General features: G+C 37.8%; 1 protein-coding gene across 1 annotated transcript in view; it reads right to left on the minus strand.

The window, feature by feature from the left end:
• Positions 1 to 2,811: 2,811 nt before the first annotated feature.
• LOC133534234 (myotrophin-like) overlaps positions 2,812 to 15,712 on the minus strand; it is a 54,652-nt gene continuing 41,751 nt past the window's right edge. The window contains exons 2-4 of the mRNA XM_061873330.1: positions 8,209 to 8,334; positions 6,453 to 6,551; positions 2,812 to 4,023 (exon numbers count right to left, since the gene is read on the minus strand). Coding sequence (XP_061729314.1) covers positions 3,913 to 4,023; positions 6,453 to 6,551; positions 8,209 to 8,334 — 336 coding nt within the window. The 3' untranslated portion in view covers positions 2,812 to 3,912. The remainder of the gene's footprint in view (positions 4,024 to 6,452; positions 6,552 to 8,208; positions 8,335 to 15,712) is intronic.

Consider the following 15,712-nt stretch of genomic DNA (forward strand, 5'->3'; position numbering starts at 1 on the left):
ATAATGCTCTGTACGATGCAGTGGTGGGTAGTTACTCGCCTGCCGTCTAAGATGCAAAAATCTTCAATGAATGCAAATGTTCATAGAAAGCCAAAGTCTCTTTGATGCCCGTGCACCATTAATATGCCGCCGAGTATCACTCTAGATACTGTTATTTGATGATAATAATGCTCTGTACGATGCAGTGGGTGTAGTTTACTCGCCTGCCGTCTAAGATGCAAAAATTCTTCAATGAATGCAAATGTTCATAGAAAGCCAAAGTCTCTTTGATGCCCGTGCATCATGAATATGCCGCCGAGTATCACTCTAGAAATAAAATTATTTGATCGATAATTTAATGCTCTGTACGATGCAGTGGGTGCGGTTGACTCGCCTGCCGTCTAAGATGCAAATTTTCTTCAATGAATGCAAATGTTCATAGAAAGCCAAAGTCTCTTTTGATGCCCGTGCACCATTAATATGCCGCCGAGTATCACTCTAGAGGTACTGTAATTTGATTGATGATATATTGCTCTGTATGATGCAGTCGGTGTAGTTTACTCGCCTGCCGTCTAAGATGCAAAAATTCTTCAATGAATGCAAATGTTCATAGAAAGCCAAAGTCTCTTTTGATGCCCATGCAGCATTAATATGCCGCCGAGTATCACTCTAGAGATAAAGTTATTTGATAGAAAATATAATGCTCTGTACGATGCAGTAGGTGCGGTTTACTCGCCTGCCGTCTAAGATGCCAAAAAACTTCAATGAATGCAAATGTTCATAGAAAGCCAAAGTCTTACCAATAACAATTCTTACCAATAACGGCGATATGATCCCGAAACCTCATATCAGATTTGAATTTTACTTAATCTTTAACTTCTGTCACTCTTTTTAATTTTTGTGTCGTTGATTACGTAGTCATAGAGGATGGGGGAGTGACTTCTGGGGGAGTGAGATAATGTTATTTGATAGATAATATAATGCTCTGTACGATTCAGTGAGTGTAGTTTACTCGCCTGCCGTCTAAGATGCCGAAAAACTTCAATGAATGCAGAAGTTCATAGAAAGCCTAAGTTTCTTTTTATGCCCGTGCACCATTAATATGCGCGCGAGTATCACACTAGAGATAAAGTTATTTGATAGAAAATATAATGCTCTGTACGATGCAGTGGGTGTCGTTTACTCGCCTGCCGTCTAAGATGCCGAAAAACTTCGATGATCGCAAATGTTCATAGAAAGCCTCAGTTTCTTATTTCATGCCCGTGCACCATTAATAAGCCGCCGAGTAATGTTATTTGATTGATGATATAATGCTCTGTACGATGCAGTGGGTGTAGTTTACTCGCCTGCCGTCGAAGATGCCGAAAAACTTCAACAATTGCTAATGTTCATAGAAAGTATCAGATTCTTATTTGATGCCCGTGCACCATTATTATGTCGCCCAGTTTCACTCTAGAGATAGTGTTATTTAATAGATAGTATTATGTTCTGTACGATACAGTGGGTGTGGTTTACTCGCCTGCCGTCTAAGGTGCAAAAATACTTCAATGAATGCAAATGTTCATAGAAAGCCTAAGTTTCAAATTTATTGCCCTTGCATCATTCATATGCCGTAGAGTCATACTATATACGAGTCATAGAGCATCTTATAGGGTATTTAAAGCAGCTTTTAGTAGAGCTGTACCCTGGACGTTATAGCAGCAGCCGAATTATTTCTAAAAGGTTTGTGGAGAATAATTAAATATTTTATTTTTTATCACCTAACTTCTGGATCGATGATTGGGGTTGCACTATATACGTTTCATTAAGCATCTAATAGACTATCCAAAACAGGTTTTAGTACATAGAGTTGTATCTCTTTTAGTGTGGACTATATAGCACTAACCGAAATATTTCTAAAAGGTTTTACGTTTTGTAGAAAAAATGAAATCTGTAATAATCGGCTGCAATTCTGCAGGGCAGTTTGGACAAAATGCCCTTATATAACGAGACACTGCCCTAACGTTCCACCAATATGGTTGTTTCCAATTTTTTGAAACGCTTGTATTACGTTCTATATTAACTAAAAGTTGCCCTAAAATTCAACTTTTATACTAAAAACGGGTTTAAATATGTTAAATTAACAAAATATATTTTGACAGATGCTTTCGCGCCCAAAACGCTCTTTGTAAATTGTGTGACGTCACAGTTTACGGTTTGACACATAACTTCATACACACGTAGAAGATACAAACTGTCAACTGACATTTGTCATTTGTTGTTTATCACCTAACTGTCAACAGTGTCAATCCGAGAGTTGTGACGTCATCAGAATCTTCAAAGACGTTTCGAGTTTGGTCACGTGACGTGTGCCAAAAGATATTTTAAATTCAATATTTACAAAAATATGGTCATTACAGGTCCCCTAAAAGTAGTTTAACATGTTCTTATAATCCAAAAGAATTTATTGGGATACAATTCTGCCCTAAGATTTGTAGATGGAAACAACCCTATTGTGTTATGTATGGTGAGATTTCATACGGACTTCTTAATTTGGTAGGTTAATCTTAGTGTGAAGTTGGCGGCCAAATGTTGGCGGCCGATTGGCGCCAACATTTGGCCGCTAAACGTTGGCGGCCGACTGGCGCCAACATTTGGCCGCCAACTTTTGGCCGCTAAATGTTAGAGGCCGACTGTGACGCCAATATTTGGCCGCCAACTTTTGGCCGCTAACTTCACACCGGTTTTGACCAAAGTCTTCGGGCAAACCCTCAAAACAATTCCAACTTTGGCCTTTGACTTCAGTATTTAACCGCTTTCAAAAGTTATCAATCAATCAATCAATCAATCAATTCGGTTGGTATGTTTTTTTTTTAGTAAAACCTGGAAGTTCCTAACTTTTCAGTTAAACGGCGACAGTAAAATAATCTGTTTCGGGCTTTGTCTAATTCTAGGATAGAAGCGACTGACAGACTCTGTCTAACGTTGATCTGTACTGTACTGTCGACTTAGGGAACGAATTTATAATTACAATTACGACAATATTAAAAGAATAAACATTAAAATATAAAAATGTCGTATTATTATACCTAATCTAAACTAACTAATCTAAACGGATACATTCTAATACTTAATTGAGTTTGACTGGTCAAACCCGATTTCATGAAATTGAGATTCGACGTTTGCCTGACCAAATTAGTCTCTCCTAGGTTTGACAAACATTCTTTAGTTTAAGGTCTAAAACGTCATTTATTTATAAACCGGCGCGCGTGTATGAGGAATGTTGTGACAGTGAAGGAAGCGAAAGAGGAATGTCAGGATCGTAGCAAGTGGAAATCCGTGGTCTCTATCTACCCCTCCGGGAAATTGGCGTGATTATATGTATGCATGTATGTTTGAATAGGACTCTAACAGCCCGATTCGAAGAATGATTAAGACACGTTTAAGATCTTGGAAGGATCTTTATTAAATCGATAACTAAACGACATGACAAAATTGACGTTTAGTTCGATTCCGCTGTGATCCCAATAAGATCTATCTACGATATTTCTAACGTCAAAGTGACATTGGTTGCCCGAATCGAGCTGTTTCTGTCAATTATACGACATACAAACAATATCTAAACCAGAACTTATCGTTATCGTATCTCATTCTTCGAATCGGGCTGTAAGTCAGCCCTGAGGATTGACTAGTGAAACCAAAGAGCGGCAGAGCTTCGAGGTTCGACTGTAACATACGAGTATACTCGTACATTGTATAAGCAATGAGCTCTTGACGTATGCGTTTTACTTACAAACTTTCTACTCGCTCTATTTTCTTTTTATAACTTCATGTAAAATTTCATGTTATTTCAGAATGTTATTTTAAAATGAGAGCGTAAGTAGCTTGGATTGTATGATTCTGCGGTCAAGCAGTGGCTTTGTGAAACAGTGAAAATTCGGGTGAAATCACAAATTAGGAGGTTACCTTGTTCGTAGCAGCCAGACATGCGCCGGCGTCGACCAGTGTCTTCACGGCCGCCAAGTGTCCGTGCCACGCCGCCATCAGGAGAGGTCGCATGCCGAACTGTGGAGACGAATATAGATAATAAGCTTTCACGAGAATGTAATTGTGATTGATAATCGCTTCAATCAGGGCTTTAATGCCCTGTACCATGAAGGGTGAACCTTTGAGCGCGAAATCCGACATGGTTTACGAAGACGCGCCACGCTCGATAGGCGAGACGTGGCGTTCAAAGAGCCACTCGCGATTTACAATCTCACGTGCTAACAAATCGTAAAATGTCATCTCGGAGCCGCATATAATTTCTCCATTGAAGGCGAGCGTCCCTGTGCTTGATATTCTAATGTCCAATTCAATAGTTGACACGTCCCTTCTGTCACATCTAAACATTGCTTAGATATAACAGTGGACAGTAACGAACACACGGACGTCTTCCTTAAGGTGACATTTGGTTATCAACTGCAACTGCATTGCTGTAGTGACTAGCGACGTTACTGCTGCGGCGTTGCTGCCTTTGAATTTTGTTGGTTAAATGGGTGACAGATTGAACGTCATAATCGCGACATTCACAACGGCGATAAATTCCTCGGCGAACGTCACTGATTTTATCAAGCAAATTAACAAATAATAATGTAAGGCCGCAGCTGTAATGCACGTGCGGTTGCCATCGGAACGTCACCATACACACTTGATCATACAGTCACGTCTGAAAATATCGATACGAAAAAACATGTGTACACTACCTTAATATACGGGCAATAATGTCGTGTATACGTATATTTATATTTGGCACTTTTTCGTATCGATATTTTCAGACGTGACCGTACCTATATGTACTGTGTTTATGTGTTTAGTTAGATCATGTCTTACAAGCCAAACACCGAATTTCCGGAGTTTCGATATTGCTCTGAATTTGCATAGTTATTATCTTGACGCAATCAGATTCCAAATGGAGTATTATCATGCAGAAGTCTATCATATTGTACATATTAGGTACCTATATAATAAATTATGGTTCTTTATGCAGTATTGCGACGATCAAAGTCATGGCAGCTAAATTGAAGCACAATTACTAAGTCAGCCTGCGAAAAGTGCCAAATATCAATGAAAAAGCCGTGCCCCGAGTTTGAAAGATGAAATAAATGGCGTTTTCCTACAGTATCACATGTTTTGTGTGAAACTGGATAATCAAAAGTCGACTTTTGACAATCAGAGTTGAGAACAATGATAGAATAGAATAGAATAGAATAGAATAGAATAGAATAGAATAGAATATCATTTATTTCAGTATAAGTACACAGTTATACAATACATATAGATGATGAAGATATTTACTATTATCTATTTCATCATAGAGAAAAAAGAAGTAAGCATAGAGTGCTCACTATACACATCAGCCCGCGTAGCCAACGTGCCTATCGTTCACGCTGCGTGGCGAACGAAACACAACTGTCACAGTCGCACTAATATAGAAGAGTGATAGAGAGAGATCACTACGGTACGCAACGGAGCGTTAACGATTGTAACGTTGGCTACGCGGCCAGTTTTGGTACCAAAACGCTTATTATTTTCGTAGTCGACATCTAGCATCGAATAGGGGAATTATCAGTTCCGCTACGTGATACTAGATGTCTCTATAATTTTCAAAATAGAGTTCCGGTTTATCCGTTTATAATATAAGCTGAAAATTGTTGAGCATTAGACTTTTCGTTCGTCGCAATATCTATTGTCAAATAGCAGTACTGATAATTCTGCTACTCAAAGTTAGATGTCGACTACGAAAATAAGCGTTTTGGTAGCAAAAGTGATGTATGGAGTGAGCAATTTTAATAACAAAACTTCCTTGAGACACAGACATATTACATAACTATGTTAAAACTTGGCACTCACGTATTTTAAGTCGAAAACGCTCGATATGTTTCACTCCGTACTGAGAAGTGAAGCTGCTGACGCCACTCCTCGGTACAGAGTGAAACATGTCGAGCGTTTTCGACTTCAAATACGTGAGTGATCCGTTTGAACATATTTAATATGTGGACTATGTGGAGTGAACACTCTATGCTTACTTCTTATTTCTCTCTGCTACTATAATTATATGGTCGTCTCGTGCCCACAACCCACAACTTACGAGCTCACTGTGGGCATAGGTTGAGCTGCGTAAAATTGCTCTATAATATTTATTTATGACTTATTAGAAAGGAGTAAGGTGCAAAATTGTACACGTATATTTTACGTCGATTATACATAATGTACGAAATTTTTAGGGTTCCGTATCCAACGGGTAAAAAGGAAACCTATTAATAAGACTCCGCTGTCCGTCCGTCTATTGCCGCTATATCAACAAATACTAAAAAGTACGGAATCTTCGGTGGGCGTGTCCAACTCGCACTTGCCCAGTTTTTTTAGGCAATCAATTGATTGCATCAGTGATCCATTTCCGCGTGTACTCAAGGAAATAAATTCAAATATAACCGTTAAATGATCACGCTCACCTTGTCGGCAGCTTCGATGTCACATTTGGCGTCGATGAGCAAATTGACGATCTCCACGTTGCCGCGACTCGCCGCCCAGTGGATCGGGGCGCGCCCGTACTGCGAATCAATTATTAAGTGATATTTTGCTGACGACTGCCAGCAGTGGGAATTGGACGATGTCACTGCCAGTTCCCTTAACCTTTTGACCGCCAAAGACGTCATATGACGCGCGCGGCTACAGCCCAATATCAACCTTCATGCGTACCGACAAGGTTCACGATTACGCGCCGCGTGCGATAGACCTGGCGTTCAAAAGGTTAATAAACTGCGTTGCTGCGTTTTAAAGAATGACATCAACCATTTTCCCCTGCTACAACACTGTACCACTAGCGCTAAGAAGAGCGTCCATTAAGAAAGTAAAATAATTTTTCAATATAAGGACCGTGCAACGTTGAAAAACCGCCTTTACTTTGAATTACTTAGAAACAATCACGCTGCACAATCGAGTTCACAAGATCTTTAAAATATATTTACACGGCTCTGCTAATAAGGTCCTGCAAATATATTTTTGGAACGTTGGTTTATTAAGATGTTTGTGAATTCAATAATAAGCTCATGTTGAGGACAATTCACGCTCTGCCCCATTCGCATGTTGACTTATGGCCTAACTCAGAAACTTTTAAAACTAAATAAGTCACCTTTCCGTTAAGTTTTAAAAATATATGTAACAAGTGCAAATCCCCAACCTCGATCTAATGAAACTGGCTGCTTTTCCACTAATGTGGAGATGAGAGGAGAGGTATGGGACTCAACCATCAGCCAGTAGCATTACTTGTGGTTGTAATCTAGCGGAGCGGAGAACGGAGAACAGATGTGAATTACAACCTGCTATTGGTTGGTTCCCGCGAGTCTCCTCTCATCTTCGCTCATCTCAGCCTTAGTGAAAAAGAAGCCTAAGTGACACCATCTATATTATATATATATGTAACAACAATAATAGTACATTACGATACAAGTGCGAAAAATAGGAAATTCGAAACGAGTGGCGATAAATTAAAACACGACCGAAGGGAGTGTTTTAAATCGACACGAGTTGCGAATTACCTATTCGCACATGTATCGTACAACGTTTTACAGTACATATGGCCCTTTAAATGTTCGACACAGTAACGTAATATGCTACTTCTCGCACTAGTGCTATAAAGTAGCCCCATATGTACTGTAAAAACTTGTATGTACTGTCAGAGAAATTAGGTCCCTCGCGGCTTTCATGTTAACTTTATTGTCACCGTGACAAGGTACTTAAGGACTTTGTTACATGGAGACAGTCAAATTTTTTCTTTGCCCTTATAAAATGAATGTTTATGAATTAAATTTAAACACTTTTTATCACTCGCCTGGGAGCAACTTATTAAAATTTCAGAAGGTTTCATTTAACTTTATTCGACCTCATTATGGTTTAAAGGGCAAGCTATGATCAAAACTTCTCTTGGGAATGGGAGGCGAAGCTGAGTTTAAGGATTAATATCAAAGGCAACTTGTAGTTAGTTATTATACTTATTATAACGAAGAGATCAGAAACCTTTATCGAACTAATGTAATACGTACAGTACTTCCAAATACAAATTCCCACAAATTTGTGCCCTACAGAATTTAGGCTCGGCCTCCCCGTACAGCAGATTTGTTCACATCTGTAGGCCTCCGCGAGGCCTCGCGGACTCGTTTTTGGTGACGGCCTCGTGTAGCAGCAGATCGTATTGTATGGAACACTCACATTATTCCTACAGTTGACGTCTGTAGGCCTCCTCAGAGCCTCGCGGACGGCATCGGGTTCGTTCTTGATGACGGCCTCGTGTAGCAGCAGGTCGTTTTGCTGCACGCGCGATCGCCCTTCGGCCATCTGTCAACAAATTATCTCCATAACAATTGATCTAACTTCAATTTAACCTAAATAAAATTACGGTAGTTTCGGCATAAGAATCATATTGTTTGGGTTTAAAGCTTGAGTTCGGTCAAAATATACCGAATTTTTCAGCCCCGGCGATGCTGAGGGCCGACCACGAACACCGAAGTTCTTGATTTGTATCTTTTTCTTTTACTCTAATTGAGGTGTAATTACAGTGACAGAGAAAGATGCTCGCATTTGCGAACTTCGGTGTTCGCAGTGGACCCTCTGTATTTTTTTTTGGTAGTGTCCGACTGAAGTTTCGGTTTCGGCAGGATTGGACCGAAACTGGACAGGAGCAAAAGCGAACCTTCGATTTCGACAAAAATCCGGTTTCGGTCGGACACTATTTATTTTAGTTTCGGCATTGATTAACACACTTTTATAGATTTTATGAATAATGGACGACTTTTATTTGTCCTTATAAAATAATTCACCAAGCAATGTAAGCGAGGTTTATTAGATTAGCAATAATTTGCATGTATTTTCATTACATTGCGGTATTTGATCAAACTTTTGAATATAGTTTACCTTAGCAGCCGGCAATGTAACGTAAATTGCATGCAAGTTCTTGCTAGTCTACGCCTCACTGAACACTACTTTGTTTTAACTCAGAACGTTACATTTGATGACGCAACATCACAAACTGTCATGATGTACTAAATATATTGCCGCTAGAAAAACATTCAAACAATTAATTATGCTCAGTAGTAAGACTAAATAAAAAAAAAAAAAAAGAATTGTTTTAATGCACTAAAACCGACGTCTAGTTTAACTTTGCGGTTATATCAAAAATACACTGTATTATAAATTATAATATTTCTATTTATTTTAATTATCAAAAGGGCAGGTGCGTCGGGCTACTCGTAGCTGCGTGATACAATTTTATCTTGTTTATTCATCGTAATTAAATGTCCACGTCCGTTGGCAATTTGTTTCATAAATTGGATATTGTCGTTTATAAATGGATAAAACAAAAAGGTTTTTTATGAAGCAATTGTGTTGAAAACAAGTGAATAAGGCGCATGGCGCACTGTATCCGATTCACACGTCGCTTCGAAGTTTGAGCGAGACAACGCTATGCACGTATTGTAGTGACATCCCGCTCGCGAATCGGATACAGTGTGCCATGCACCAAAGTGCACTGAGCAATGCAGCAATGTATGCAATAAATGTAGGAGTAATACAAATAGCCAACGAACAAATATAGGTACAGTAGCTATCTGAATTATACCGGAGCGGCCGAGGTGATCACAGATATTTGAACAAACCCTCTATAACCAAGACGTTAAGGTGCATGCTCAGATACTTTTGAGCACCTTAGCATGGCCGCTCCAACCCAGAAAGCGCTAAACAGAAACAACACACCTAAAAATAAAAACTGGCAAACAATAACAGATAGGTAGCGTGTGTCAAAGCCGAAAAATATTCAATTAGGCTTCAATTACCCCGATAGCATCAGATGAGCGTAATTCCCCCGCGATGACGCGATGATACCGGCCCGCGGGTAATCGATCGCTGGTGTGGACGCGTCATTATAATTATTATGTGACCTATTTTATATCGAGATTGAAAGATGAATCTGACAATTTTGCCTGTCAGATTATGGTGGCGCTTTATCAGCTGTCACGACGTTTTCCGCGCTTAAGCTGAGTTCCAACATGATACGATACGATAATTTATTGATAAAATATATTTTTACGTCACGTCTTAATATTAGGTACTTAAAATCTATTATTTACATCATTCATTATTTGATTTTTTTTTAAATCGGTGTATTTTGTTGATAAATAACTGTAGAAGCTTTATATTTTAACCGACTTTACTATTTGGAAGTAAGAGTTGTCAAGTTTGTTTGAACAGTTGGTATAATTGTCACCACGTCGGAATCTGAAACGTACCATGCACGTTGCGTTTGACGAAGTGACTGCTGATGAAGCTTGAAGTGTCGATGACTATAAAGTGAAGATAATTTAAACGAAGGTTATTTTCTGTTCAAGAATCCGACTGTACCGTTCGGATTCAGACTGCACCCGCATCTCAATTTTTACGATATAAGGATTATAAAGTAAAGGTGAAATGAGAAAATGCTGAGAGGAATTATAATTAAGTAACTTTAAGTACTGCGTATTGTATTTGTACAAATCGTAGGCAGCGGCCAGCCGCAGCACAGCGTGTCCGAACCACACCCTTTGTTGTTGAGGGACAGCGATACCCGTGCTAAACTTTTAATAAAATTTGTAAATTTAGAATAGAATATAGTTAGAAATGGCTCTCCGTTTGGAGGAGGCCTATACCCAAACAGGGGTTCTTGCAACAGAACCATAATAATTAACTATTAGGTATATACACAAACACTTAGAGTAGGAAGTAGTATTTATTACAAAGTTTTATTCTATTTTATAAAGTTAGAACAAAATTAAGAAAAATATACTAATATTAGTAAATAGTAATACTTAGGCAACTGACATAAGACACTGTAATCCTTAAATTCGTGCAAGAAACAAAAGGCTTTTTTATTTTTTTTATTTTATTTTATTATTTATAGTTATAAATTCGTAGATGCGGGTCTACAACCAATCCGGAGGTCGCGGGTTCAAACCCCGGCTCGTACAAAGTTTTTCGGAACTTATGTACGAAATTCATTTGATATTTACCAGTCGCTTTTCGGTGAAGGAAAACATCGTGAGGAAACCGGACTATCCCAACAAGGCCTAGTTTACCCTCTGGGTTGGAGGTCAGATGGCAGTCGCTTTCGTTAAAACTAGTGTCCGCCAAATCTTGGGATTAGTTGTCAAGCGGACCCCAGGCTCCCATGAGCCGTGGCAAAATGCCGGGACAACGCGAGGAAAAAGAAGAGAGATGCGGGTCTACAACTTTTTAGTACCATCAGTTCAGGTTATGGTTTCCGTTCCTGTGGACATCATAAAATAAATACAATCTTAATTGTTGTACTTTTTCTTTAAATTAAAATACTTATTCGAAATATATGTAAATAAATCGTAAACTTATGTTATGTCCACAACGGTATACACGCCGATTTCCCAAACGATTTTGACCCACTCAGAAAAAAAGCAAAATTCTTCAAGACGAAACACATTTTCTAAGATGGCGTTTTTTTTGGGTCCCCAACCGTCAAATAATCTAATGAATTAAAACGAGACCTCTTATTAACTTATCTGCATACCAAATATTAGGACTTATCTTGAGATATCGACCTTTGTCTTAAGAATATAATTATTATGATTTTACGATATGTGAATGGAGCCCGTGTGTAGTAGGATATCAGTAGAGAGGTATCATCTTCCAGGCTTCTAAGAGCCATTAGCCTGAGTGGGGGCGCGGCGCCGGCCGGTCGTCAATGCGGAATTAGGCCAGATCATAGCCCGTAACGCAGCGTGACGCATAGTCTCCGCTATGTACAGGTACGAGTAGGTACAGGACATATATTGTCGCGCTCCTGAAGTGGAGTCGATTGCATTAGCTCAGATTCATGCAGGAATTATGGCGATCGTCTCTTTCAATATGTAGTTTTGTAATTGTCTTAAATTCCTCCTAGCTTAGAGTGTAGTGACGTTGTCTAAGTAGCTGGAAGTCCTGGGTTCGAATCTAAGTATAGTAATTTATTTGTGTATTTATCACGAATATTTGTTCCTAAGTTATAGATGTTTTCTGATATCATAGCCTCGTATGTACCCATAGTCCAAGTTTTGGTTAGTCTGGGGCTAGGACGATCTGTGTTGTTTTTATTAAGCAAATAATAGCTGATTCTAATAAGGACCGAATATATTTACAGACATGTAAACATGAAATGAAATGAAAGTTTGTATATGCACTTAGTGTTTTAAAAATAAATACCACTTTGGAATCTGCTATGACGGCTTATTACGCGTACGCGCACGCCTGGCTGAGTTACGGCGTAGTCCTGTGGGGTGCGAGCACCGATGCTCACCAACTATTTGTTATGCAAAAAAGTGTGTTCGCATTCTAACCAATACACGTATTCCAAATAGTTGTCAACAACATTTTAGAGACCTTAAAATATTAACACTACCCTCTATGTATATTATGGAGGCAGCAGTATTTGTCAGGAGCCACCCCCACTTATTTAACGGAACGGAAGTATTCAAACCCGAGAGTAGACGGAAAAATCAAATTATCTTACCGCCTAGCAAGTTTGTCATGGTTCAAAATGGTCCCTTCTATCGATGTGTCCAAATAATGCAAAAAAAATCCCGATACTGTTAAACAATTCAGCGACATTAAGTTATTTAAAAATAAATTAAGGAGGATACTTATTGAGAAATGTTATTATACCATAGACGAATTTTTTAAGGATCAATCTTTAGCGAACATGACATAAAACATTTAATTTTATATTTACTGAGAATGAATTGAATTTATCTACATATTTTCTCGAATGTAAAACATTGGCATATACGTAATTATGTTGACATGCACGACTTGTTATAATTATAAACTAACTTAGTAATTGCTCTCATGTTTAAATTTAGTTTAAACCAAGTGTTCCATGATAATTTTATTATTGTAATTTTTATTTAGGATTAAGTAACATGTCCCATATTGTATGCCCTAACAGGGTATCATGTACCTACTAAGTCTAAAAATAAGATCTTTATGTACTGATGAACATGATAAAACAATGGATTAAATGAAATGAAATGAAATGAAATATGGTAAGGTATGTATGTAAGTTAACCCTTTGACAACGAATATAATAATTACGACAACAATTCTTGTTTGAGACGTTGTCAAAGTTGTCAAACACAGAGACCTGTCGTTTCGCCTACTGTTATAGAAATAGAGAAACTTTATTTTACTCCAAAGGATATCACTTAATGTTAGGTCATTAAATGTCAAATACACATCGGTACATAACCAAGGTATAATACGATTACCTAATATTTTATAAAGGTAAGTAATCTAGTACGATCTAGTTTCAAATATCTTTCCAAGGCAACGATCCTTATTGCCAGTGCTTAGGGGCGTGTTCATATTATTTTCAAAACGTTTACTTGTAAAAATGTTTGTTAACTTGACTGTACTTACAGAATAAAAATCAAACGCTTACTTCACGTCAGTTTTGATAGTTCTATCTAACGATACCCTCGTTGGAGACGGGACGAAATCAAGGAAGATATATTATGTGTTTTCGTAGAATTAATTTTTTCAGTTGTTCGGCATGTATAATAAAGTATACCTTCACCTAGTAAAGTATAGTACCTAATTTACCTATCCATGCTAGACTATCAGCGTCAAGAGGTCTTAACACTATTGGTCACTATTGGGAGATAATTTAGTAATACTTAATACATAATCATGATACGTTCTTTAATAGAGAAACCGCCAGACGAACATGGTGAACTAACTACCATGTTGATAACGAATCCATAAAAACGACTACTTTAACGACTAGTCGTTCACGACACGCGTCAGACTCGTATTAACCGATATTGTTATATTTTATGACTTTCCCTTGTGCAGTCTGCAGCGAAAATAGCGGACAAACTGGTACCGTGTTCAAAATTTCCTATATACTTGCCGTCTCTTAATAATATATAAAGTTGTGTTTAGATGAACTTCTGCCGCCAACTGATATCAGAAATCAAAAATCATAAATTCTTTATTTCAATTGATAGAACGTATAGGGATATTACAATATTTTATGTTTCATTACATACCGGGTGCCCACTTGCCCAGTAATTATTGGACAACCTTCTAACCACTGACAGGGCACCTTAGGCTGGTCCAAATAATGCACTTGTCCAAGTAAAGACAGAAAAGTTGGATTATCTCGAAAACCATGAAACTTTTACTAGACCTATACCTGCATTATCTGGACCAGCCTAAGGTGCCCTGTCGGTGGTCAGAAGTTTATCCATTAATTACTGGGCACCCTGTATATCTATCTAGCCTTCATGCAAGCGTGCAAATAAATAGGTATATATGTAGTCAATTAAATCAAAAAAATATGTACATTAAAATAAATATAAAATATTAAATTGTAAGAGTTAACATAATAGGCATAGGGAATGAAACTACATGGCAGTTGGCTATTCTTACAAGCGGAAAATTTGTTCCATTTATAGAAGTTAAAATTAAGCTTACTAAATAGAACACAAGAAATAAAGAAAAGTTGACGTCGGTCGGCCAATATTTAGACCAATAAAACTTATATTTTTGGAAAGCTAATGAGTTTTTCCTTAAAGTTTGAGATAACATTCATTGCGGTAAGGTTTGTGGTTTATTGAGTTGGAAGCATGTTTTATCGGTACTTGTGCCATCCATGTACGTTAAAAAATCATATTTTCTAGTATGTTTTTTTGTAAACGATTACAGTTATGATTGCGGTTATTGGGGCACAGTGATGGTGCGTTCGGTGTTCTTTCAAACGACACCTCACACGAACCGATCGGTCCCATGTGACTCAAGATTTGATCAAATATCTATAGTCATCCGCCATCTCTCCCCCCCCCCCCCCCTTTTTTTTTCGACTTCTCCCGCTCTCCATGAACTGGATCCGGTCAGTTCTACGTTCTACGAAAATCGTGAAGGAGTCAACTCTGACCACTTTTGGTAAATCTTCCTATAGACTAGACAGACAGTAGTTATAAATAAATAAATAAATAAATATTATAGGGCATTATTACACAAATTGACTAAATCCCACAATAAGCTCAATAAGGCTTGTGTTGAGGGTACTTAGACAACGATATATATAACATATAAAAATATTCAATAAATATCAGGTAGCTGATGTATTGTAACAACAAAACATGTATATATTCATGATTTAAATTTGAATCAGTTCAGCTGTGTTTAAATGTTTACCGTTTAAGCTTAATATATCGAATTTTATGCAGAGTTCATGAATAATGCATAGTTTACCGACTAGTGAACATTTTCAGCGCAATAACAGCAACATTCTTAACTGAACATCGGTGGGCCTTATATGATTGCCATAAGGTTGACATTTGGGCAGTAAACAGTGTTAACGATACAAAAGGTTTAGATGCTATTAACAGTTTACAGTTTATGTTATAGACGTTATAGTATAACAACGATTAAATTATTTATTTAATAAAGTATTGAGGGCACTGAGCATACACTAATTAGTCACATGAAATTCAATAGCCCTTCCCGATCACACGTGGTCATATTCCCTTCCGCCAGGTTTCACGTCACATAATTAGGCATCTTTAATCTAGATATATTTTAATTTAAGAAAACAGTACTAAAAGGACTTTTGGCAATATTGTAAAAACAGCAGTACCTAAAGTAAAAGTGCTTTTATTAAAATGGGTGTTTCAAA

The sequence above is a fragment of the Cydia pomonella genome, unplaced genomic scaffold (assembly GCF_033807575.1).
Source record: "Cydia pomonella isolate Wapato2018A unplaced genomic scaffold, ilCydPomo1 PGA_scaffold_73, whole genome shotgun sequence".
Lineage (NCBI taxonomy): Eukaryota > Metazoa > Arthropoda > Insecta > Lepidoptera > Tortricidae > Cydia > Cydia pomonella.